Source organism: Manihot esculenta, chromosome 3 (genome assembly GCF_001659605.2).
Source record: "Manihot esculenta cultivar AM560-2 chromosome 3, M.esculenta_v8, whole genome shotgun sequence".
NCBI classification, from domain to species: domain Eukaryota; kingdom Viridiplantae; phylum Streptophyta; class Magnoliopsida; order Malpighiales; family Euphorbiaceae; genus Manihot; species Manihot esculenta.
Genome location: NC_035163.2, coordinates 24434340 through 24460149, shown reverse-complemented (window position 1 = coordinate 24460149; position 25810 = coordinate 24434340). Strand labels below are relative to the sequence as shown.

At 42.4% G+C, this 25810-nt stretch overlaps 2 protein-coding genes across 7 annotated transcripts; both read right to left on the bottom strand.

The window, feature by feature from the left end:
- Nucleotides 1-1178: 1178 nt before the first annotated feature.
- Nucleotides 1179-25810, bottom strand: LOC110612118 (G-type lectin S-receptor-like serine/threonine-protein kinase At4g27290). 5 transcript variants are annotated; one of them, XM_043954876.1, is made up of 8 exons: nt 24488-25810; nt 24260-24391; nt 12513-12658; nt 12218-12428; nt 12006-12128; nt 2004-2118; nt 1775-1925; nt 1179-1688 (listed from the first exon to the last, which is right to left on the bottom strand). In XM_043954876.1, exons 1-8 carry the CDS (start codon nt 25758-25760, stop codon nt 1380-1382), a joined length of 2460 nt encoding a protein of 819 aa, XP_043810811.1. In that variant the 5' UTR covers nt 25761-25810; the 3' UTR covers nt 1179-1379. The 5 variants fall into 5 exon arrangements, with proteins under 5 accessions (XP_043810811.1, XP_043810812.1, XP_043810813.1 ...); XM_043954877.1 differs by lacking the exon at nt 24260-24391 and adding an exon at nt 12732-12863; XM_043954878.1 differs by lacking the exon at nt 24260-24391.
- Nucleotides 12989-14296, bottom strand: LOC110611600 (G-type lectin S-receptor-like serine/threonine-protein kinase At4g27290). 2 transcript variants are annotated; one of them, XM_043954880.1, is made up of 2 exons: nt 13545-14296; nt 13297-13437 (listed from the first exon to the last, which is right to left on the bottom strand). In XM_043954880.1, the coding sequence occupies exons 1-2, from the start codon at nt 14229-14231 to the stop codon at nt 13432-13434; spliced, it is 693 nt and encodes a 230-aa protein (XP_043810815.1). In that variant the 5' UTR covers nt 14232-14296; the 3' UTR covers nt 13297-13431. The 2 variants fall into 2 exon arrangements, with proteins under 2 accessions (XP_043810814.1, XP_043810815.1); XM_043954879.1 differs by having other exon boundaries at nt 12989-14296.

The following is a 25810-nucleotide window of genomic DNA, read 5'->3' as shown; positions in this document are numbered from 1 at the left end:
ATACGCCTCCCATTCCATCCAAACATGCACAAACCTATTCTACAACACACATACACAAGCATACAAGCTCCTAGGGGCTTCAAACTATCTAAAACCCCATCTACAACACATCAAACATGCATTTGCAAGCCACATTGTTCAAAAACACAACATAACTCATAAACCTAACCATAAGCTAAACATGCATTCTACCCCATGGATCTTCATAAAACTTACTTAAAACTTGCAATGAGCTTAAGATCGGCTCTTACCTCTTGAAGATCGAGAGAGAGACGACCTAATCTTGGAGATGGGAGATTTTCAACTTCCTTGGGTCTCCAAGCTCACAACTTGCTCAAAACTTGAAAATCTTCAAAACAAGATGAAAACTTGTGAAAATCGTGAAAGATTTGAAGGAAGAACTCAAAGATTGGTGAGGGATGGCGGAGAGCTCACCTTGGCCGAAAATGGGGAGAAAAGCTCGCCCATTTCGGCTAAGGGACCTTTTATAGTGGCTGGCCAGGCCACGTTCGGGGGCCGAACGTGCCTCCGCATGCATGCCATGTTCGGCGGCCGAACTTGAGGTTCGGCGGCCGAACCTGGACTTCCCTCACTTATGCCTTCGGGGGCCTAAGGCACACCCGAAATGCCTGCATGTTCGGCGGCCGAACTTGAGATTCGGCGGCCAAACCTGGGTTTTCCTCCAAGGTTGTTTTCATGCAAAAACCCATTTCCTTTTTACTTAAAATCATGAAATACATTAAAACATTTTATGAAAACATGATTCTACCCTACTAGAGGCTCCCGACATCCGAGATTCCACCGGACGGTAGGAATTCCGATACCGGAGTCTAGCCGGGTATTACATCTATAGATTATAGGCAAGCAAATAAGCTTCCATTCTCATTGTTCAATAGTCATAATTCTCCCTAGTAAACACTGTTGGAGATGCCAAAGTAATATTTGAAGCCATTTAAGTGAGATCTCTAAGTATTTGAAACTTAAGGCTCTTGAGGAAGAAACTCTGATACCACTCTTAGAATGGGAGAAGAAAATAGAGGAGAGAAGTTGAGCAACGAGAGAACAAAATTTTCAAACATTTTCTCAAGTCGACTTTCCAAATATACAACGTGCATATATAGAAAGATATTTTTATCGGTGCAAATTTTTAATAAACAGCTACCTAATATAAAAGAAAACCACAAAAGTAGCTGCTGATTTTTTCACTACAATCAAGTTCCTGTTCTACTAACTTTCTACTAACTAAAGCAAAATACAAAAAAATTAAATTTCAGTTGATTTCCAGAAATCCAGATCTTCAGGTTCAGAGAAAAACTCAACTGCTGTAGGACAATACTGCAGGAAAGTTAGTACAAGCCAATCTTAAATTACCCTTCATTCTATCGAGCCTCCAACACTGAGAGACTAATTTCATTTGTTGACAAAGAAACTTGATTGCTTGATGAAGATTCTGCTTCAGTTGAACCTTTGTCCTTGCAAAAATCAGGTTCTTTAGGTTGAGGCAATACTGCAGTTTCACTGCCTAGCATTAAAACCACATATGCCATACTTGGCCTGTCCTCAGCATGCTGTTGCACGCATAAGAGGCTTATATGTATGCAACGAATCACTTCTGATACATGGCACGAGTCCAAGATAATTGGAGCAGCCAACTCCAAGGGACTTCCTTCTTTCCACAATCTCCATGCCTAAGACATGCCCAACACTTATGTCACTGCATTGTTTAACAGATATCAAGGGAAAGTAATTTAACACTTTAACTCTTGGCACTTACATATCCAATAAGGTTAAGACTGTGGTTTGGATGATAAAATCCACGACTTTTTTGCCCACTTACTATCTCTAGAATTAGAATCCCAAAGCTAAATACATCTGATTTCACAGAGAATAGTCCGTCAGTAGCATACTCTGGTGCCATATAACCACTGCAGCACAATTTGCCAAATGTTAACACACACAAGAAGTAGATGATGTCCGAGTTTTACTTGTGAATTAGTACTTACTATGTTCCTACCACCCTTTTTGTGTTTCCTTCAGTCTGGTCTTCCCTGAGAGTTTTAGCCATGCCAAAATCTGAAATTTTTGGGTTCATATCAGCATCAAGCAATACATTACTTGCTTTGATGTAACGACCCGCAAATCGGACCGCTACCGGCGCTAGGATCCGGGTCGACTTAAGGCCGCCGGGACCCGTAGCAAGCCAAACATACATCCTGTAAACCTGTATAATCCCATACATGATCAACAACATGCACAAAAATTAAAACTTTTCATTCCATGAACATCAACCAAACTCAACCTGTGCATAAACATAAGCATAACTTTGATCCCTCTGTGGGATCTCATCTGTGCCCCCAATGGGAAAACATAACATCTGTTGAGTTGGTTTACATCAGTGACATAAAATAACCAAGATCATGTATAAAAAGGGATACAACATTCTATGGTCAAGCACACACTAACATCCATAAACCTCATTACATAACTATACTGTACTTTTACATTACAATTTGATCATGTCCATTACTAGCTATTACATAAACATGCCTTCTTTACTCTATCCGGATTCCCGCACTATACTGTACCTGCAAGCCTGGGGGTAAAGGGAGAGGGGTGAGCTAAAAGCCCAGTGAGCTGAACTATAAAACATTTTAACACTATGCTTTAATGAAATGCATCATAACACAAACAATTCACATAAGGGTTGGGTGAACTCGTCACCAATTAGTCCAAATTAACTCTGTGCCAGGCCTGTAGAATGGGGTCCTGGTCTTTCCTGTCAGAACATATATTACTTACCATTTTCCCAGGGCCTCCTCTGGCTCCTGGTCTTCAAGTCCCATAACCGTGCTAGACCATAGGATGGGATCCTGGTCTTTCCTTACTCTGTGCCAGGCCTGTAGACTGGGGCCTGGTCTTTCTTACTCTGTGCCAGGCCTGTAGCATGGGGCCTGGTCTTCCTGTCATGGACTAACTGGGTCATCCGACATTCACCCGCAACAACAATAAATTATGCAATGCGGCATATTCGTGAAAACTAATGCAATCATCCTATTGCATAATCATGATGCATGAAACATGACAAAGCATTTAATTTAAAAGATTAAGTTTTAGTTCCACTCACCTCTGGCTGACTCTGACAACACCGAAGCAGCTGATCTCACTGCTGGGGTCCTCGGTTCCTCGGGTCCGAACCTACACAGGTGGACTCAAATGAGGGACCAAACATACGTAATTACAACTCTAATATACTCCCCAAAAACCCCCTAAAACATCCTGAAAATATCACATAGAGATATGCATGAAATAGCTGAACAGGGCACTTTCGGCGGCACTTTCGGCGGCCGAAAGTCCTGGACAGATCCGAAAGTCAGGCACTTTCGGCGGCACCTTCGGCGGCCGAAAGTCCCAGACAGAGACGAAAGTCTCTTTTCGGGGGCAACTTCGGCAGCCGAATGCTGCCTCCACAAAGGGGGTTTGGCGGCCGAAACTCCCTTCCGCGGCCGAACCTGGTTTCTACCAGAAAGGCAGAAACTTGGTTCACATGAACCCCTTGCCTCCCAAAACCTCAAATCAAGCATATATCTCAACCAAATCATGCATACAAGTTCCTAGGGGCCTCAAAACATCAAATACCCCAACTACAACACTTCAAACATACTCAAGCAAGCCACATTGTTCAAAACATCAACATTAACCCATAACTCAACATATAACCTAACATGCATTTCTACCCATAGATCTTGCATAAAACTTATTTAAAACACATAAGGAGCTTAAGATCGGCTCTTACCTCTTGAAGATCGAGAGGGAGACGACCTAAACTTGGAGATCCACAAAAAATGAGCTCCTGAGTTCCCAAAGCTCCAAAACTTGCTTTGAACGCTCAAAACTTGCAATGTGAATTTAAAACTCAAGAAAAATGGAAAAGATTTGGAGGAAGGACACTAGAGTCGCAAAAGGGAAGGTCGGAAGCTTGCTGTGGCCGAAAGTGGGAGAAAACTCGCCCATTTCGGCTAAGTGCCCCTTTTATAGGTGGCTGGCCAGGCCACGTTCGGGGGCCGAATGTGCCTCCGCATCCATGCAATGTTCGGCGGCCGAACTTGACTTTCGGCGGCCGAACCTGAACTTCCCTAACTCATGCTTTCGGGGGCCTAACGTGCCTCCAAAACGCATGCATGTTCGGCGGCCGAACCTGGGTTTTCCTCCAAGGACTTTTCATGCAAAAACTCATTTAATTTCATACTTAAAACCATTAAAACATGAAAACATTTTACAAAAAACATGATTTTACCCTTCTAGAGGTCTCCGACATCCGAGATTCCACCGGACGGTAGGAATTCCGGTACCGGAGTCTAGCCGGGTATTACATTCTCCCCCCCTTAAGAACATTCGTCCCCGAATGTTCCTCAACTAGCACATGCATAGCAAACAACACAACCTATACATAAAACACATAGAGACTAACCTCAAAAGAGATGGGGATATTGCCGGAGCATGGACTCCCGTGTCTCCCAAGTGCATTCTTCCATATTGTGGTGGTTCCACAGGACTTTCACCATCGGGATTTCCTTGTTTCTCAGCTTCCTGATCTGGGTGTCTAGGATCCGTACTGGCTGCTCAACATAGGTGAGATCCTCCTGGATCTCCACATCAGGCTCACTAAGAACCTTGCCCGGATTTGACACGAACTTTCTCAACATAGAAACATGAAAAACCGGTTGGATTCTCTCCATTGAAGCAGGTAAATCCAGCTTGTACGATACATTCCCAATCTTTTGCAAGACTTCAAAGGGTCCGATGTACCGCGGAGCCAGCTTACCTTTCTTCCCGAACCGAACCACTCCTTTCATTGGAGACACCTTAAGCAATACCAGATCCCCCTCCTGAAACTCTACTAGCCTTCTGCGAATGTCTGCATAACTCTTCTGTCTGCTTGCAGCTGTCTTGATTCTTTCTCTGATCATGGGCACCACCCTGCTGGTGATCTCTACTAGCTCGGGTCCTGCTAAGGACCTCTCTCCTACCTCCTCCCAGCAAACAGGTGACCTGCACTTCCTTCCATATAAAGCTTCATATGGGGCCATCCCGATGCTAGCATGATGGCTGTTATTGTAGGCAAACTCCACCAAAGGTAGATGTTGCCTCCAAGAACCGCCAAAGTCCAGCACACACATTCTCAGCATATCTTCTATGGTCTGGATGGTCCTCTCTGACTGTCCGTCTGTCTGTGGATGGAAGGCAGTGCTAAAATCTAATCTAGTACCCATGGCATTCTGCAGACTCCGCCAAAACCTGGAGGTGAACTGGGGCCCTCTATCTGACACGATGGAAACAGGAACCCCATGCAATCTGACTATCTCATCAACGTACACCTGCGCCAACTTGTCCACAGAATAGCCACTCCTGACAGGGATGAAGTGAGCAGATTTGGTGAGTCTGTCCACAATCACCCATATGGAGTCCAATCTGTTGGACGTTGCCGGTAACCCCACTACGAAGTCCATAGCTATATTCTCCCATTTCCACTCTGGAATAGGTAGCGGGTTAAGCATTCCAGCCGGCTTCTGATGTTCCAGCTTCACCCTCTGACATATCTCGCAGGCTGACACAAACTGTGCCACTTCTCTCTTCATAGCTGGCCACCAATAAACTTTCTTCAGATCTTGATACATCTTGGTGGCCCCGGGGTGAATGCTGTATCTTACATTATGAGCCTCTCTCATAATGTCTCCTTTTAGCTCTATGTCATCTAGTACACACAGTCGACTCCCATAGCGGAGGATCCCCTTGCTGTCAAATTTGAACTCACTGTCCTTGCCTGACTGAACAGTCCTGGCAATCTTCACTAACTCCGGGTCCTCATGCTGTTTCTGAGCCACCTGCTCCAGAAACACGGGTGTCACTTTCATCTGAGCAACCAAGGCACCTGTACCAGACAACTCCAACTGTAGACCTTATTCAATGAGCTTGTAAAACTCCTTCACCACTGGTCTCCTCTCTGCCGTGATGTGGGATAGACTGCCCAGTGACTTCCGGCTTAGGGCGTCTGCCACGACATTCGCCTTACCCGGATGATACTGAATCTTGCAATCATAGTCACTCAGCAGCTCTACCCATCTCCTCTGTCTCAAATTCAAATCTCTTTGACTCAGGATGTACTGCAGGCTTTTATGATCGGTGAAGATCTCACATTTTACCCCATAGAGGTAGTGCCTCCACATCTTGAGTGCAAAGATTACTGCTGCCATCTCAAGGTCATGTGTGGGGTAATTCAACTCATGCTTCTTTAGCTGCCTAGAAGCATAAGCAATCACCCTCTCATTTTGCATAAGCACACAACCCAGTCCCACATAGGACGCATCACAAAAGACTGTAAAGTCCTCTCCACTAGATGGCAGAGCTAAAACTGGTGCTGAGGTCAACCTCTTCTTGAGCTCCTCAAAACTCTCCTCGCACTGGTCGGTCCACAGAAACTTCTGATTCTTCCTGGTTAGTTTGGTCAGAGGAGCTGCTATTTTTGAGAAGTCCTGCACGAACCTTCTGTAGTAACCCGCCAAACCCAAGAAACTTCTAATCTCTGTCACTGAAGTGGGTCTAGGCCAGTTAGCCACAGTCTCTGTCTTCTTGGGGTCTACCTCAATCCCATTCTCTGACACTACATGCCCCAAGAACGAAATGCTCCTCAGCCAGAACTCACATTTAGAGAACTTGGCATACAAGCCATGTTCCCTCAAGGTCTGTAGAACCAACCGCAGATGATGGGCATGCTCCTCTGCATTCCTGGAATACACTAAGATATCATCTATGAAGACAATAACGAAGTGATCCAGGTACTGGCTAAACACTCTATTCATGAGGTCCATGAATGCTGCAGGGGCGTTAGTTAACCCGAACAGCATCACAAGGAACTCGAAATGCCCATATCTGGTCCTGAAAGCTGTCTTTGGTACGTCCTCTTCCCTGACCCTCAACTGATGGTACCCCGATCTCAGATCTATTTTGGAGAAACAACCCGCTCCTGCTAGCTGGTCGAATAGATCGTCGATCCTTGGCAATGGGTACTTGTTCTTGGTAGTGACTTTGTTCAACTGCCTGTAGTCGATACAAAGTCTAAGGGATCCATCCTTCTTTCTCACAAACAAAACTGGAGCACCCCAAGGTGAGGTACTCGGTCGGATGAAGCCCTTGTCTACCAGCTCCTGTAACTGCTCCTTCAACTCTTTCAATTCTGCTGGCGCCATCCTGTAGGGAGGGATAAAGATCGGTCGGGTTCCAGGCATTAGTTCTATCTCGAACTCTATCTCCCTAGCAAGTGGTAAACCTGGCAGTTCGTCTGGGAACACATCTAAGAACTCTCTAACCACTGGCACCGAGGCGGGCTCTCTAACCTAACTATTTAGCTCTCTCACATGAGCCAAATACCCCTGACATCCCCTTCTAAGCAACCTATGAGCCTGAAGAGCTGAGATCATACCTCTAGGTGTACCCCTCCTGTCTCCTCTGAAGACAACCTCTAATCCATCCTGACCTCTGAACCTGACTACCTTGTCCCTGCAGTCCAAGGTAGCACCATGGGTAGATAACCAGTCCATCCCTAGAATGACGTCAAAGTCTGTCAAATCTAGAACCACAAGGTCGGCGGACATGCATCTCCCCTCAACGAAAACTGGACTACACTGACAGACTGACTCTGCCACTGATGGATCACACTTGGGTCCACTGACCCAGAGAGGACACTCTAACCCAGAGATCATCAATCCCAACCTCTCTACGGCCCTCGGAGCAATAAAAGAATGAGATGCACAAGGGTCCATCAATGCATATACATCCGAACATCCAATGACGAGATTACCTGCCACCACGGTGTTGGATGCGTCTGCCTCCTGCTGTGTCATTGTGAAGATCCGTGCTGGGGCTGATGGACCTTCACCTCTGAAACCCGCTGAAGAAGAGGCTGCCCCTCTCCCTCTGCCTCTGCCACCGGCCCGAGTCATGGCTGGAGCTGCTGGCTGTGCTACACTTCCCGAAGCTGTCTGCTGGGACTGAGCCATCGGGGCTACTCTTGGACATTCTCGAGCTATATGCCCCTCCTGACCACATCTGAAACAGGTGTTCGTCCCAAACCGACACATTCCCTTGTGTGGCCTACCACACTTCGCACAAACTGCATTATCCGCACCAGAGCTTGAGCCACTTCCAAATCCCATACTAGACTTGACTTTATTCCAGAACTTGTTCTTCTTACCCTTGGGTTTACCCCATCTCTTACTGCCTGAAGTTGCTGCACTCAAGGTAGAGGGATCTAACCTTCCCCCACCCGGAGTTTTAGAACCAGAAGCTTGTGCCACTGTCTGCTTAACTGTCCCCTGAATGATGGCACTAGCCTCCATTCTCCTAGCCATGTCTACTATGGCATGAAAACTCTCTCTATCTGCTGACTGTATCAAGGAGGAATACCTGGAATGGAGCTTCATGATATACCTCCTCGACTTCTTCTGGTCTGTGCTAAGGTCCTGCCCAGCAAATGGCAGCAACTCCATAAACCTGTCAGTATATTCATCTACACTCATGTCATCAGTTTGCCTCAACTGCTCGAATTCTATCATCTTCAATTCCCTTGAACTATCAGGAAAAGCCCATCCTGCAAACTTGTTTGCAAACTCTTCCCAAGTCATGTTGTCCACTCTCGGGTTCACATAATTTTTGAACCACTCCCGTGCCTTTTTGCACTTAAGCGTGAACCCGGCCATCTGAATGGCTCTACTGTCATCCGCCCCTATCTCATCTGTAATTGCTTTGACCCGCTCCAAGTACACGAACGGATCATCACCGGTTTCAAATTGGGGAGCACCCAGCTTCATATAGTCGGTCATTTTGACCTTGCTCCCACTGGCTGAGCTAGATCTAGGAGGTTGAGCAACTGGGGCTGCTGGTTCTGCAGGTGGTGGAGGTGGTACAACATTTTCTGAGGTAGGGTTTGCTGGATTTGGATAGTAGGGTGGAGGTGGATACATTGGGTACTGAGAGTACGGTGGGTAGTATGGTGGGTATGGCATCTGTGTGGGATAAGGGGTGAAACTAGGGTAATCCGATGTACCTCCCATCGAATACCCGGGATGTTGTGAGAAATGTGGGTAGTGAGGTGGCTGTACAAATCCCGAGGCCTGAGTGCCTCCTTGGGACTCTCCCATACCTTCTTCTGACATACTGACTCCCAAACTGCCATCCCTCCTCTGTTCTACGTCCATATCATCCCCCATATCCTCTGACGCTCCTCCCTGAACTGTTCCTCTGACTGACCTGCTTCTACCCAGATCCAAAGACCTTCTAGGGTCTCTTGCTGCTCTTTCTCGGTTAGACCTACTAGACATTGCCCTAGGCAATGTTGGAGGACGGGCGCTCATGCCCTCATCCTCAGGTGGTACTCCAGTCAATCTTGCTGATCGACGAGTTCCTCTCATCCTGTTTTCTGAAAAACAGTACACATCACAAGCAACATTAGCATCATATGGTTCATGTGGGCACACATGAACCCGCATCACATACATCACATATCATAGCATATCATTAATGCACATGCATAAAGTCATGGCATTTCACATCATCATGTGAGACAGGACTCCACATCCTATCCTAGTGGACATGATCTTTTCCTATTGTGCTTGACCTTCTATAACATCTATGAGCCCGACACTCTAGGTCCGACCATATGAACCTAGGGCTCTGATACCATTCTGTAACGACCCGCAAATCGGACCGCTACCGGCGCTAGGATCCGGGTCGACTTAAGGCCGCCGGGACCCGTAGCAAGCCAAACATACATCCTGTAAACCTGTATAATCTCATACATGATCAACAACATGCACAAAAATTAAAACTTTTCATTCCATGAACATCAACCAAACTCAACCTGTGCATAAACATAAGCATAACTTTGATCCCTCTGTGGGATCTCATCTGTGCCCCCAATGGGAAAACATAACATCTGTTGAGTTGGTTTACATCAGTGACATAAAATAACCAAGATCATGTATAAAAAGGGATACAACATTCTATGGTCAAGCACACACTAACATCCATAAACCTCATTACATAACTATACTGTACTTTTACATTACAATTTGATCATGTCCATTACTAGCTATTACATAAACATGCCTTCTTTACTCTATCCGGATTCCCGCACTATACTGTACCTGCAAGCCTGGGGGTAAAGGGAGAGGGGTGAGCTAAAAGCCCAGTGAGCTGAACTATAAAACATTTTAACACTATGCTTTAATGAAATGCATCATAACACAAACAATTCACATAAGGGTTGGGTGAACTCGTCACCAATTAGTCCAAATTAACTCTGTGCCAGGCCTGTAGAATGGGGTCCTGGTCTTTCCTGTCAGAACATATATTACTTACCATTTTCCCAGGGCCTCCTCTGGCTCCTGGTCTTCAAATCCCATAGCCGTGCTAGACCATAGGATGGGATCCTGGTCTTTCCTTACTCTGTGCCAGGCCTGTAGACTGGGGCCTGGTCTTTCTTACTCTGTGCCAGGCCTGTAGCATGGGGCCTGGTCTTCCTGTCATGGACTAACTGGGTCATCCGACATTCACCCGCAACAACAATAAATTATGCAATGCGGCATATTCGTGAAAACTAATGCAATCATCCTATTGCATAATCATGATGTATGAAACATGACAAAGCATTTAATTTAAAAGATTAAGTTTTAGTTCCACTCACCTCTGGCTGACTCTGACAACACCGAAGCAGCTGATCTCACTGCTGGGGTCCTCGGTTCCTCGGGTCCGAACCTACACAGGTGGACTCAAATGAGGGACCAAACATACGTAATTACAACTCTAATATACTCCCCAAAAACCCCCCTAAAACATCCTGAAAATATCACATAGAGATATGCATGAAATAGCTGAACAGGGCACTTTCGGCGGCACCTTCGGCGGCCGAAAGTCCTGGACAGATCCGAAAGTCAGGCACTTTCGGCGGCACCTTCGGCGGCCGAAAGTCCCAGACAGAGACGAAAGTCTCTTTTCGGGGGCAACTTCGGCAGCCGAATGCTGCCTCCACAAAGGGGGTTCGGCGGCCGAAACTCCCTTCGGCGGCCGAACCTGGTTTCTGCCAGAAAGGCAGAAACTTGGTTCACATGAACCCCTTGCCTCCCAAAACCTCAAATCAAGCATATATCTCAACCAAATCATGCATACAAGTTCCTAGGGGCCTCAAAACATCAAATACCCCAACTACAACACTTCAAACATACTCAAGCAAGCCACATTGTTCAAAACATCAACATTAACCCATAACTCAACATATAACCTAACATGCATTTCTACCCATAGATCTTGCATAAAACTTATTTAAAACACATAAGGAGCTTAAGGTCGGCTCTTACCTCTTGAAGATCGAGAGGGAGACGACCTAAACTTGGAGATCCACAAAAAATGAGCTCCTGAGTTCCCAAAGCTCCAAAACTTGCTTTGAACGCTCAAAACTTGCAATGTGAGTTTAAAACTCAAGAAAAATGGAAAAGATTTGGAGGAAGGACACTAGAGTCGCAAAAGGGAAGGTCGGAAGCTTGCTGTGGCCGAAAGTGGGAGAAAACTCGCCCATTTCGGCTAAGTGCCCCTTTTATAGGTGGCTGGCCAGGCCACGTTCGGGGGCCGAATGTGCCTCCGCATCCATGCAATGTTCGGCGGCCGAACTTGACTTTCGGCGGCCGAACCTGAACTTCCCTAACTCATGCTTTCGGGGGCCTAACGTGCCTCCAAAACGCATGCATGTTCGGCGGCCGAACTTGACTTTCGGCGGCCGAACCTAGGTTTTCCTCCAAGGACTTTTCATGCAAAAACTCATTTAATTTCATACTTAAAACCATTAAAACATGAAAACATTTTACAAAAAACATGATTTTACCCTTCTAGAGGTCTCCGACATCCGAGATTCCACCGGACGGTAGGAATTCCGGTACCGGAGTCTAGCCGGGTATTACATTTGAGATCTCTATGTATGATCCTTAGTCTTGAATCTTGATGAAGGTAAAGGAGTCCTCTTGCTATTCCACACACAATGTTGAAACGATTTGACCAGTCTAATAGTTTTCCTCCAGTTCGATCTACCAGTCCAAGAAATAGAATTGAACATCTATATATTGCTCATTTACACTAGGCCAGCTGAAATTACTAAGTTTTAATGCATACATACCAAAAATGAAGAAGTCCAGGCTTTTGTTGGGCATATATTCATAAATTAACATTCTCTCATTTCCTTGGATGCAGCTACCGAGAAGTTTTACTAGATTTCGGTGCTGAAGTCTTGCAATTAATTTGACTTCATTTTTGAACTCTTTTAATCCTTGTCCTGAATTACTTGATAGCCTCTTAACAGCAATCTCATGTCCATCTGCTAGTATTCCCTGGATAAAGCACCAGTTGCAAAATTCTGGACAGATGAAACTTTCATGTTCCTACAGTCATTTGCTAGCGGGTTGAAAGTTTATCTTGTACACAGGTCCAAAACCACCTCGTCCTAACCTATTGCTGAGTGAAAATTTGTTGGTTGCATGTGATATTGTGACAAGGTCAAACAATGGGAGGTCCAAATCTTCCTCTGAGCTCTGATCGCTTCCATCAATTTCATTTTCATCTGCAGCAGATAAATGTGGCATTATTAATTTAAACTGCTAGGTCTTCCAATACAAACACAAGCCAATTCTTACCTTTCAGCTTTATTAATCTTCTCTGGCAAAAGTAATAGCAGACTACAAAAAATGCAAAAGCTAAAACAATGGCAGGGATGACAATCGCCACTACCTTCTCGTCAGGTTCATCTTTCACAGTCTCAAGGCGAGCTTTTTCAAAAATAAGCAAACCGAGTTTAATAATATTATATGATCCTCCATCTTAGTTTTTGACAAATTAGGGAAGAACAGAAGAAGTAAAGCATGCACCTAATTCAGAAGCAGACATCCGAATATAGAGATCCTGTCCACCAGAGGGAATTTGTCTATTGTCGATCAAATCGTTAAACCAAAGAGCACAGCCACTGCCTCCATTTCTAATATCAAAGACTGAGTAAGCAGTCAGTTGTTTAAACATTTTCCCCTACATTCCTCCAGGCTCATACTCTTATTTACCCAAGAATATTCAGTATCAGGCAATTTTAATTCTGTGTATTTGATAAATCCATCACCATCCTGGCAATTTAACGACTTATTGCGGACACAGCCTTGAGACCAATCCCCAGAATTCCACTGGTCAGGCGATTTAGGATTGAATCCTTTCAGACACTGGCAAACTGGCGAGTCAGTAATGATGCAATTTCCATAAGCACCACAAAGGCCATAACTGTCGCAGTAATCTGTTGGCAGATACATAAACAGGCTCCAGGACTGTGATGCTTCGTCCCATATGTAGCGCTCACGCCTGTAGTTGGTTTGGTTCATTACAAGCCTTGAAATTACAGATTTATTCTTGGGGTAGTATGTATAATAAACCTCGTCATCACTATGAACAAAGTTGAAAATAAAAACCTGGTTAGGCTTTAATTGCGGTGTACCGCTGTATGTAATGCCGTTCCATGGGCCTGAACGAAAGTAGAACTTCGAGCCTTTCCACATGGTAGACTCAGGATTATTATATAGGAGGATCTTCCAAACAAAGTCCCCTGGTGATGGATCATCCCAGTTTTTCCATGATGTCAGACGCCGATCGAGTCCTGTCTTCAAGTTCACTCCGAGCTTCATCCCTGGTAGCAACGTATCAGTTGGATAATCAAAACTCTGCCATAAGTAGATTCCAGAACGGCCATCACTTGCATCAGTTAAAACAAGATTCCCAGAATCCAGGAGCTGTAAAAGTGGAGTTTGGACTTCTCTTTTTGAGTTTGCTGACCAAACAACGCTTCCCCCATTCTTTAGTACAAGATTTCCTTGGTTGTCTATCATCAGCAGAGCAGACGAATTGTTGAATATTGGAGCGCGACGATTTGCAACCCAAACAACGGTTCTAACTGGGATATTTTTGTGCCAAATTCCTAAGTAACGATTCCTGGAACTACCAGGACTAAAGAAACCAAGTTCAAAACTTCCATGTTTGGAAATCAAGGTGCTGCCATCAGCAAGAGATTGGGTTGACGTAAGAGTATCAGTTGCACTTGAGAATTGAGCGGTAAAGCAGAGTGAATTAACAACTACAAACATAAAAGAGAGAGAATCCATTTGGTGTTGAGCTTATTCTGCTTTGAGCTTCACGGGTGGAAGTTAAAAAGGAAAAATTTACTTAATCGGATCTAATGGATTCTAATGTAAATTGATAGTAGGTCCACGTCAAACTTTATACATTTATGGGAGGGAGACTTCGAAACAGACGTTGAAAGGTGGGATTGACTTCATTAATATGTTTATACCAAACAAACGAATCCAACAATTTAGGGTCCAAATTAAAAAACAATATATATTAAAAAATATTATAAAAAATTGATAAACATAATAATAAAATTACAGTATTTATTTCTTACTTTTTATTATTTAAAATTTATTCATAATATTTTCATTGATTCACTCTACATTTTAAATTCATTAAATCAAAATACAATAAACCTTTTATTATTAATTTTATCTACACTTTTGAAAATATTTATGACTGTGTGGTTGATACGAATCTTACAGTAATAAACTTTATATACCTGATTTTTAACATCAGGCGAATATTATATTAGAGCAAAGTTTTAAATCAGATAAAATCAATTTTACGATCTCAACCGATACTTGTTTAGATGAAATTAATTAAAATAATAATAATAATATATTTGTTGATATTTTTATAAAGAATCGCTTTATTTCTATAATATTACACATAATTTAAATATATTAATAATTTAATTTAATATCTAATGTTAGAATTTATTTTTTAAAAAAATAATATTTTATTAATTCATCCATAAAATCATATTTAACCAAAATTTAGACTATTACCCATTAAAAATATTTAAAATTTATTTAATTTTTCTAATTTTAGTTAGATATAAACTATTATCCATAAAAATAATATTTAAAATTTACATAATTTTTTTAATTTTAAGTAGACTAAACTACTACCCATAACAATATTATTGATAATTAAGTGAAATAAATAATAATAAATTAACAATATAATAAAATAAATAAAAAATATAAATTAATTTTTAATAATAAAGAATAATATAAAAAATAAAATAAAAAGAGAAAATAACTCACCTTGAAAGAGAGAGGAAGATGGATAGTAGATTTGAAGAAATAAAATTTGTGAAGTAAAATGAAATTTGTCGGATAGAAAATGGGAAATGGGAGGTTGGGGCTGGCGTGGAAGTGTAGAAGGGAGAAAAATAAAGGAGCAGGTAAGAATTTAGGTTTTTGGATATCAGTGTGAAATTATATTAATACCCCTAAAAAAGTTTCAAAAATTTTAGGGGGCCATGGCCGGTTATTGCTCTTGATCTTTCCTTTTCTTTCTTTGATCAGTAAAATTTTCAATAAAAAAAGTATTATGACTCCTTTGGCATCAAAACACAATAAATTTTTTATTTTAATTTTTATCACTCTATTTGAAAATTTATAATGTACGATTGATACGAATCTTTTAATAGATAAATTTTGCATACTTAATTTTTAATGTTAATCGAATATCTCGATACGTTAAATTAAAATTCTGAATGAAATGATTTTAATATTAATTTTATAATTTTTAAAGATTACTTGAGTAAAATTAATTAAATAATTTAATTTATCGTTAATAATTTTAATGTATTTGTTCATATTTTTTTAAAGAATTGCTTATTTTTTTTAAGAAGTGCTATATTTGTTTTTAAATTTTTGAATATTAATATAAAATTATACTAATATCTCAAAAAAAAATTAAAATTTCAGAAGGGCACGTGGTCCCTTGCCCATTTGAACCGTCATTGCTACCAAATATTTAATATGGTAGTAGATTACGTGACGTTTAGCTTTCTGGGCATGTCTTGGAAAGGCTTAAGTGAGATTGGTTTTGATAAACTAGTAATACTCTGAATTAAGCGAGAGTTGGATTGAATACGAAGTTGCCAGCTTCACTGAAATTTACTTACGTGCTACACGGGTCAGGGTCCACGAAAGCTCCAACCTTCATGAGAGGCATAATCAGCAGGCGAGCAAAATTTAGCTGTGAAATTATGAAATAATTTATAAAAACTATTAATAAATATCATGTTAAATGTACTAACAGTCTTAGATCAATAGTAAGTATATCTGAATAAAAATAGAAATTTTAAATTTTAATTCTCTGATTTTTAATTTTTAATTTAAAAAAAAAATTTCGCATTAATAAATATTTTAAATCTAAAGTATAAATGATGCTAAATGTAAATGACAAGTTGAATCCTAGCATTTACCATGAATTCAATACACCCCACCAGCATTAGATGCAGACTGTCCAGATGTTAATAAATGTTCTTCATTGTGTTTGGCCAATTCATGTATCACGTTTTCTTCCTTACCTTGCATAGTCACAATACAATTTATATAAAAAAAAAAAGGATTAATTGTATAAATATTTAAAATATTATAATATATTTTAATTTAATTTATTAAATCTAATAAGTGTGTAGGCAAAAATATGTAACATATATATACCATCATATAAAGTTCTAAAGTTAATAATCAAGGAAGAAAATTTATAGGCAAAATTAATTTATCCGCATAAAATATTTAATATGGATTTTGATGATCTGAGATCCAGAAAAATGGAGTTTTATAATGGGTTATGTAAAACTGGAAAAGTCTGGACCTAGAAGAGAATACTTCTCCTTTTATATGTTTCCTTTTGTCCGCTAGTAACGCGTAACAGGACGTGTGTCATTAGGCCACATGTCTCTGCCACGTTGATACGAACGTACGAGAGAATCAGATCTCTGCCCCATACGTAACGGCCCCCTGATTCTCCCGGACGCGCGTACGGGTGGTCCCATGTGAAAGATGGGTAGATCTTCTTCCTGAATCCGGCCAGGCCGGAAGATATGATATGGGCTAAGCCTAGAGAGGATTTGTTCATCTGGCCCAAAGAGCTAGGCCGGCCTGCCTGGAGAGATTAGCCGAGCTCGGCCTGCTACGGCTAGATGGCCTGGAAGATTTGGCACACTCAGGCCTGTATGGGGGAGAAAGAACCCTACGCAGGTGGATCATAGGTATCCCACATCGAAAAGAGGTTGAAAGAGAGAAGGTCTTATAAGTCTCTGCCCTTAAAACCCCAGTGGATGCGTTTTAAGCAAAACCGTGCGGCCTTGAGCCAAAGCGGACAATATTCACTGGTGTGGACCCAGGACCCAGATGACTCAACGTCATCAAGTGGCGCCGTCTGTGTATCACCGGAGTTCTACCTTTACAACACCCACTGAGATCCACGATAGCTAATCACAATGAAAACAACAACCTTAACACCCCGAATGACCTAAGCTCTGCCCAAGAGGGGCAGCAGTTCTCCTTTTCTAGTCCTACAATGCCAAACAACCAAACACCAATCCCTTTCAACCCCTCGCCAAGCCTGGCGGGGAATGCTTCCACCACCACCTTATCCAACCAAGACCTTCAAATCATGGCCCTCCAACTACAAAGCACTGCCCACTGGTTGGGGCAGATAATGCAGCAACAGGGCCTTAACACCCCCACAAACGTGTCACCAGTAGTAGAAGAACCCCAGACCAACGAACCTCAGCCTACCTTCAACCACCCCAGAGCTGTCAGCCAAGAAACCGGAGACGGGAGAAGGAGAGCCGGAGAAGAGGAAGAGCCGGAAGCTCGAGTTCATGGAAGGAGGGTGAGGGAGCTGATAGAGAATGATGAAGTCGATAGCTACTCCGCCGAAACCACCGGAAAAGTAGGGAGCGAGACATGGGAAGAGGAGGGCCGCCAGGAGAGGAAGCCCAGGCGGGAAGAAGAAAGTGTAGACCAAAAGCTGCAAAAGATGAGAGAGTAGCTCTTGGCTGAGTTGGGGACAAAGGATCAGAACCAAACTATCTTGCCCACCTCTTCACCCTTCTCGAAGTGGGTACAACAGGAGATCGTTCCGAAGAAATTTATGATGCCGCCTATGGCCGCGTACGACGGAGCCAAGAACCCCCGGGAGCACGTTTTGAACTACAAGACTTTCATGGAGCTACAAACTTTGTCAGATGCCCTGATGTGCAAGGTATTTCCTATGACGCTCGCGGGGCCAGCACGGGCGTGGTTCAACAGCCTTGAGGCAGGAAGTATTAGTAGCTTTGGAGATCTGGCCACCCGCTTCATCAGCCGGTTTATCATCGGGGTGCCCGCAGACAGAAAGATGAGCTACCTAGAAATAATCAGGCAGAGGAGAGACGAATCACTTAGGGAATACATCGCTCGTTTCAATACGGAAGCCTTGCAAATCTCCGAGCTCGATGAAGGAAGGGCTGTAGAAGCCATGCAGAAGGGGACGACCTCAGCCGAGTTCTTTGGTTCATTGAGCAGGAAGCCTCCGACCTCACTGACCGAGCTAATGAAGCGGGCTGAAAAGTATATAAGGCAGGACGACACTTTGGTGACAAGCAGATTCGCCAGGAGAGCGACAGATAAGGGGAAAACACCAGAAGAAGGGAGGTCGGAAAGGCACGAGAAAAAGCATGGCAAGAGACTTGAAACGTACAGACAACCCTGGGAGCGTAGGGACCAAAGACCTCTCCCTCCTCGGGTTCCTGAACAGAGGCCACTCCCTCTGGTGGTTCCAGAAAAGTTGACCCCACTCAATGCCGCTAGAGCCGAAGTGCTCATGGCCGTCCAGGACAAGAAGTTCCTCCAATGGCCCAGACCTATGAAAACGGAAGCGAACCAGCGAAATCCTAATAAATATTGTCAGTACCATCGCACGCACGGCCACGACACCAATGACTGCTTCCAGTTGATTGCTGAGATCGAGAGGCTAATAAAGAGGGAACACCTCAAGAACTTTATAAAGAAACCGGAAGGACAAAGACCTCAGCCGAACCCAGCAGCGCAGACGCTTAGAAAAATGGGAACAGGGCCAGTGAACGATGGGTTCAGTTGAACCATCAATATGATCGTAGGAGGAACAAAAGGCTGAACAAGCTGGTGAAGCAGAAAAGGTACTTTCCTTAGAATGTTTGTATTATAAAAGCATGAATAACACCATCTTATAGTAATACAGCGATTATCTCTATTATTGTGAGTACTAACTCTCCCAGGAAAAAGAAAAGAACAAGACCTCCTTGAAACATAGAGACCTCCTGAAGGTAGAAGGCCGGCGGGATCACAAAGATCTCCCCGGAACAAAAACGGCCGGCGAGGATCTCAAAAAGACCTCCCGGAGCAAAAACGGCCGGCGAGGATCTCAAAAAGACCTCCCGGAGCAAAAACGGCCGGCAAGGATCTCAAAAAGACCTCCCGGAGCAAAAACGGCCGGCTAGGATCTCAAAAAGACTTCCCGGAGCAAAAACGGCCGGCGAGGATCTCAAAAAGATCTCCCAGAGCAAAAACGGCCGGCGAGGATCTCAAAAAGATCTCCCGGAGCAAAAACGGCCGACGAGGATCTCAAAAAGACCTCCCGGACTAAAAACGGCTGGCGAGGATCTCAAAAAGACTTTTCGGAGCAAAAACGGTCGGCGAGGATCTAAAAAAGACCTCCTGGAGCAAAAATGGCCGGCGAGGATCTCAAAAAGACTTCCCGGAGTAAAAACGGCCGGCGAGGATCTCAAAAGACCTCCCGGAGCGAAAAACAGCAGTAAAAATCTCAAAAATCTCCCGGAGCAACAAAGACCGGGGTCCCTAGAGATCTTCCGGTATCACATACTCACAGCAAACAGTGGTATACAACGACCACACGCAAAAATAAACTCATAAGAACATAGTTCCGACCTCATATAAAAGATAGGTGCACGGAACTATAAGTGAAAAGCTAAACTCTGACCTCCCAAAGGAGCTCGAGTCATAAGGTAAAAAGACTTTGATCTCACACAACAATCAAAGGCGTCAAAATGCCATGGTGACCTCAAAAGGATGCTGAAACAGAAATAAAAGAATTCAAATTCGACCTCCCAAAAGAGCTCGGATTAACACAAAGACCTCGATCTCGCAAAGTAACCAGCACATAACAAAATTAAACCAAGGCATCTCAACGTCTGTATCATATAGCAGTGCGACCTACTAAAGCAGGGCTCGCAGGCGCTAAAGCGCCAAAGCACCATACCGACCTCAAGAAAGTGAGCTCAACACTGGTAAAACCCAGGGGCAGCAAAGAGCCCGTAAAACGCTCGAGAGCAGACAGCACATAAAACACGTAGGAAGCCCTGACCCAAAAAAAAAAAAAAAAAGGGAGTAAAATCGCCTAAAGTGAAACCAGGTGATTACAAATGAAGTCTAGGGATTTACCCCCTCACCACTCATATAATAAATACTGAGGAGGTAAAGGGGCAACCTGAGGAGAAATCCAATGGCGTGAGCAGATGAGACCCCAGCTTCAGCTCCTGTCAAATCAGAACTAAAAGCAAAAAGGCCAATTTTGCTCATCACCTCAAAAGATCGCGAGTTTAACCCACTATTAAAAACAGAGCTCGCAGGCACGGCCAGTTCAGCTCGGAAACGGGTATGGTTAGTCCAGCTCGGAAAGAGCATACGGGTAAGTATGCCTTAGTGAAATAGATAAATTCATAAGTCAAAAGTCCAGTCAATTGATAATATTTCAGTTCTGACGAGCTTGAAGGCAAAAAGGAAAGACAGTATAGTGGATTCCTTAGAAAAATTACGAAGCACACAGTTTAAGTGTTTCATTTTTGATAAGTAGAGAGCAGTTCGAATATAAATGAAAGACAAAAAAGAATTCAAGTAAACAAAAATAAAATTTCAATAAAAGAAAGGGAAAATTTACAATTTAATCGTCTAAGATTATGGGAGGAAAGATTGTTCTCAAAGGACTTACATTCCTAGGTATTTCACTACTGCCCTCTACATTAGTATTTACATTACTGCTTAGGGGAGGTTTGGCGCCCTCTTGCTCAGACCTCCCATCACCTGCATAAAGTACCATCTCTTGCCCCTGGGGCCCAGCACCTTCCCCTCCTAGCTCTACGTCCTCCTCTTGAGGCCTGGAGTCGTCCTCCTCAGGTTCGAGGACCTCCATATCTTCCTTTTCTCCTAGCCCAGTGTCCTTATCAGAGGGCCCAGCTGAAGTGTGAGAAGTTCCCTTATGCAGGGGCAGGTCATCCTCGCCATCAGAGTCTTTCTCTTTGGCTCGGAGTTCAGACAGTGGAGTGGAAGGAGCCTATCTGGCCTCCCTCAAACCTCGATTGAAGCCAGACACGAACAAACGGAAGCCCTTTTGCCAAATAGCCGTCTTCAGTTCGTCAGAGGCCTTGTACTCCGCAAGTCGTGCCTGGCAGGCCTCAGCTATCTCTGCTTTCAACTCAGAAGAGTCCCTGTAAGCTTGAAGACGAACTTCACAGGCCTGTTCAATCTCCTTCTTCAGCTCGGCTGACTCCTTGAATTCCCACAGACGGCGCCACTTGATGATCTGAGATCCAGAAAAATGGAGTTTTACAATGGATTCTGTAAAACTGGAAAAGCCTGGACCTAGAGGAGAATACTTCTCCTTTTATATGTTTCATTTTGTCCGCTAGTGACGCGTAACAGGACGTGTGTCATTGGGCCACCTGTCCCTGCCACGTTGATACGAACGTACGAGGGAATCAGATCTCTGCCCCATGCATAACGGCCCCCTGATTCTCCTGGACGCGCGTACGGGTGGTCCCATGTGAAAGATGGGTAGATCTTCTTCCTGAATCCGGGTCAGGCCGGAAGATATGATATGGGTTAAGCCTAGAGAGGATTTGTTCATCTGGCCCAAAGAGCTAGGCCGGCCTGCCCGAAGAGATTGGTGGGAGTTTGGTCTCAAGGCTGGCGGACTGGCGGGTTGGGCTTGGATCATAAGGAAGATTTGAGGGCCTCTAAGTACTGGGCTGATGTCATAGGCTTCACCCCAGACCGGAGTGGAGAAATCCAGCGGTCATCAGATTTTAATAAATTTTTTAATATGAGTAATTTAAATTATTACACATAAAAACTTTATTTTATTTTCACTTATTTAAGATTTTTTAAATTTTAAATAATTAACCCATTATGTATTAAATTTAAATTTTATTTTTTTTCTATATCTAATTAGTATATGAAACCATTAAATAATCTAAAAACACTAATAAAACTTCTTTTTAATTGAAATTTTATTTTCCTAAATTTAAATACTCTAATATATAATTTTAACAAAAAAAATTATAATTTTTTAATTAAATTTAAACTTTTAAACTTTCTAGACTATAATGTATTTTGATATATTATTAATTTTTTTTAATAAGTTGCATTATTTTTTTTAATTTGTCAAATTAAAATTAAAATTTCTTTTTAAAAAAGAGAGCAATATGAGAAGTTCAGATTTCCACATTTTATTCGAGAAAAATTCTTCCACATTTTTGATACATATTTTAAATTAATAAAATAATATAAAATATGATGAAATTTAAATATTAATATAAAATTTTAAATTATACACAAAAATTTTTCTTCTTTTAAAGAGAAATGGGCATGTCTTAATCCTGTGAATTCCAACCCTATTTGAATTGGGCATGTCTTTTTATAGACTAGCAATTACAAATCTAATGCGTCTTTCCTCAAGTTTTGCTATCAATTCAACAGATAGCTAAGTTGAATCTCTCAAAAGAAGAAAAATCTCTTAAAAAGCCATAATCATAAATGACACTTCATTCTAACGAGCCTCCAACACTGAGACACTAATTTCATTTGTTGACCAAGAAACGTGATTGCTTGATGAAGATTCTTCCTTGAGAAAACCAGGTTCTTTAGGCTGAGGCAGTAATGCAGTTTCACTGCCTAGCATTAAAACCACAGATGCCATACTTGGCCTGTCCTCAGCATGCTGTTGCACGCATAAGAGGCTTATATGTATGCAACGAATCACTTCTGATACATGGCACGAGTCCAAGATAATTGGAGCAGCCAACTCCAAGGGACTTCCTTCTTTCCACAATCTCCATGCCTAAGACATGCCCAACACTTTTGTCACTGCATAGTTTAACAGATATCAAAGGGAAGTAATTTAACACTTTAACTCTTGGCACTTACATATCCAATAAGGTTAAGACTATGGTTTGGATGATAAAATCCGCGACTTTTTTGCCCACTTATTATCTCTAGAATTAGAATTCCAAAGCTAAATACATCTGATTTCACTGAGAATAGCCCGTCAGTCGCATACTCTGGTGCCATATAACCACTGCAACACAATTTGCCAAATGTTAACACACACAAGAAGTAGATGATGTCCGAGTTTTACTTGTTAATTAGTACTTACTATGTTCCTACCACCCTTTTTGTGTTTCCTTCAGTCTGGTCTTCTCTGAAAGTTTTAGCCATGCCAAAATCTGAAATTTTTGGGTTCATATCAGCATCAAGCAATACATTACTTGCTTTGAGATCTCTATGTATGATTCTTAGTCTTGAATCTTGATGAAGGTAAAGGAGTCCTCTTGCTATTCCACACACAATGTCGAAACGATTTGACCAGTCTAATAGTTTTCCTCCAGTTCGATCTACCAGTCCAATAAATAGAATTGAACATCTATATATTGCTTATTTACACTAGGCCAGCTGAAATTACTAAGTTTTAATGCATACATACCAAAAATCAAGAAGTCCAGGCTTCTGTTGGGCATGTATTCGTAAATTAACACTCTCTCCTCTCCTTGGATGCAGCAACCTAGAAGTTTTACTAGATTTCGGTGCTGGAGTCTTGCAATTAATTTGACTTCATTTTTGAATTCTTTTAATCCTTGTCCTGAATTACTTGATAGCCTCTTAACAGCAATCTCATGTCCATCTGCTAGTATTCCCTGGATAAAGCGTCAGTTGCAAAACTCCATATAAATGAAAATTTTATGTTCTTTTGGTCATTTGCTGGCGGGTTGAAAGTTTACCTTGTACACAGGTCCAAAACCACCTTCTCCTAGCTTATTGTTGAGTGAAAATTTGTTGGTTGCACGCGTTATTGTGACAAGGTCAAACAATGGCAGGTCCAAGTCTTCCTCTGAGCTCTCATCGCTTCCATCAATTTCATTTTTATCTGCAGCAGACAAATGTGGCATAATTAAGTAAAACTGCTAGGTCTTCCAATACAAACACGAGCCAATTCTTACCTTTCAGCTTTATTATTCTTCTCTGGCAAAAGTAATAGCAGACTCCTAAAAATGCAAAAGCTAAAACAACGACAGGGATGACAATCGCCACTATCTTCTCGTCAGGTTCATCTTTCACAGTCTCAAGGCGAGCTTTTTCAAAAATAAGCAAACGGAGTTTAATAATATTATATGATCCTACATCTTAGTTTTTGACAAATTAGGGAAGAACAGAAGTAAAGCGTGTACCTAATTCAGAAGCAGACATCCGAATATAGAGATCCTGTCCACCAGAGGGAATTTGTCTAATGTCGATCAAATCGTTAAACCAAAGAGCACAGCCACTGCCTCCATTTCTAATATCAACGACTGAGTAAGCAGTGCAGTTACAGTTGTTTAAACATTTTCCCCTACATTCCTCCAGGCTCATGTTCTTATTTACCCAAGAATATTTAGTATCAGGCAATTTTAATTCTGTGAATTTGATAAATCCATCTCCATCCTGGCAATTTAACGACTTATTGCGGACACAGCCTTGAGACCAATCCCCAGAATTCCAGTTGTCAGGCGATTTAGGATTAAATCCTTTCAGACACTGGCAAACTGGCGAGTCAGTAATGATGCAATTTCCATAAGCACCGCAAAGGCCGTAAGTGTCACAGTAATCTGTTGGCAGATACGTGTACAGGCTCCAGGACTGTGATGCTTCCTCCCATATGTAGCGCTCACGCCAATAGTTGGTTTGGTTCATTACTATCCTTGAAATTACAGATTTATTTTTGGGGTAGTATGCACAGTAAACCTCGTCATCACTATGAACAAAGTTGAAACTAAAAGGCTGGTTAGGCTTTAATTGCGGTTTACCGCTGTATGTAATGCCGTTCCATGGGCCTGTCCGAAAGTAGAACTTCGAGCCTTTCCACATGGTGGACTCAGGATTATTATATACGAGGATCTTCCAAACAAAGTCCCCTGGTGATGGATCATCCCAGTTTTTCCATGATGTGAGACGCCGATCAAGTCCTGTCTTCAAGTTCACTCCGAGCTTCATCCCTGGTAGAAACGTATCAGTTGGATAATCAAAACTCTGCCACAAGTAGATTCCAGAATGGCCATCACTTGCATCAATTAAAACAAGGTTCCCAGAATCCAGGAGCTGTAAAAGTGGAGTTTGGACTTCTCTTTTTGAGTTTGTTGACCAAACAACGCTGCCCCCATCCTTTAGTACAAGATTTCCTTTGATGTCTATCATCAGCAGAGCAGTGGAATTTTTTGTTGGAGCGCGACGATTTGCAACCCAAACAACGGTTCTAACAGGGATATTTTTGTACCAAATTCCTAAGTAACGATTCCTGGAACTACCAGGACTAAAGAAACCAAGTTCAAAACTTCCATGTTTGGAAATCAAGGTGCTGCCATCAGCAAGAGATTGGGTTGAAGTAAGAGTATCAGTTGCACTTGAGAATTGAGAGGTAAAGAGAAGTGAAGTAACAACTATAAACATAAAAGAAAGAGAATCCATCCGGTGTTGAGCTTATTCTGCTTAGAGCTTCACGGGTGGAACTTAACTGG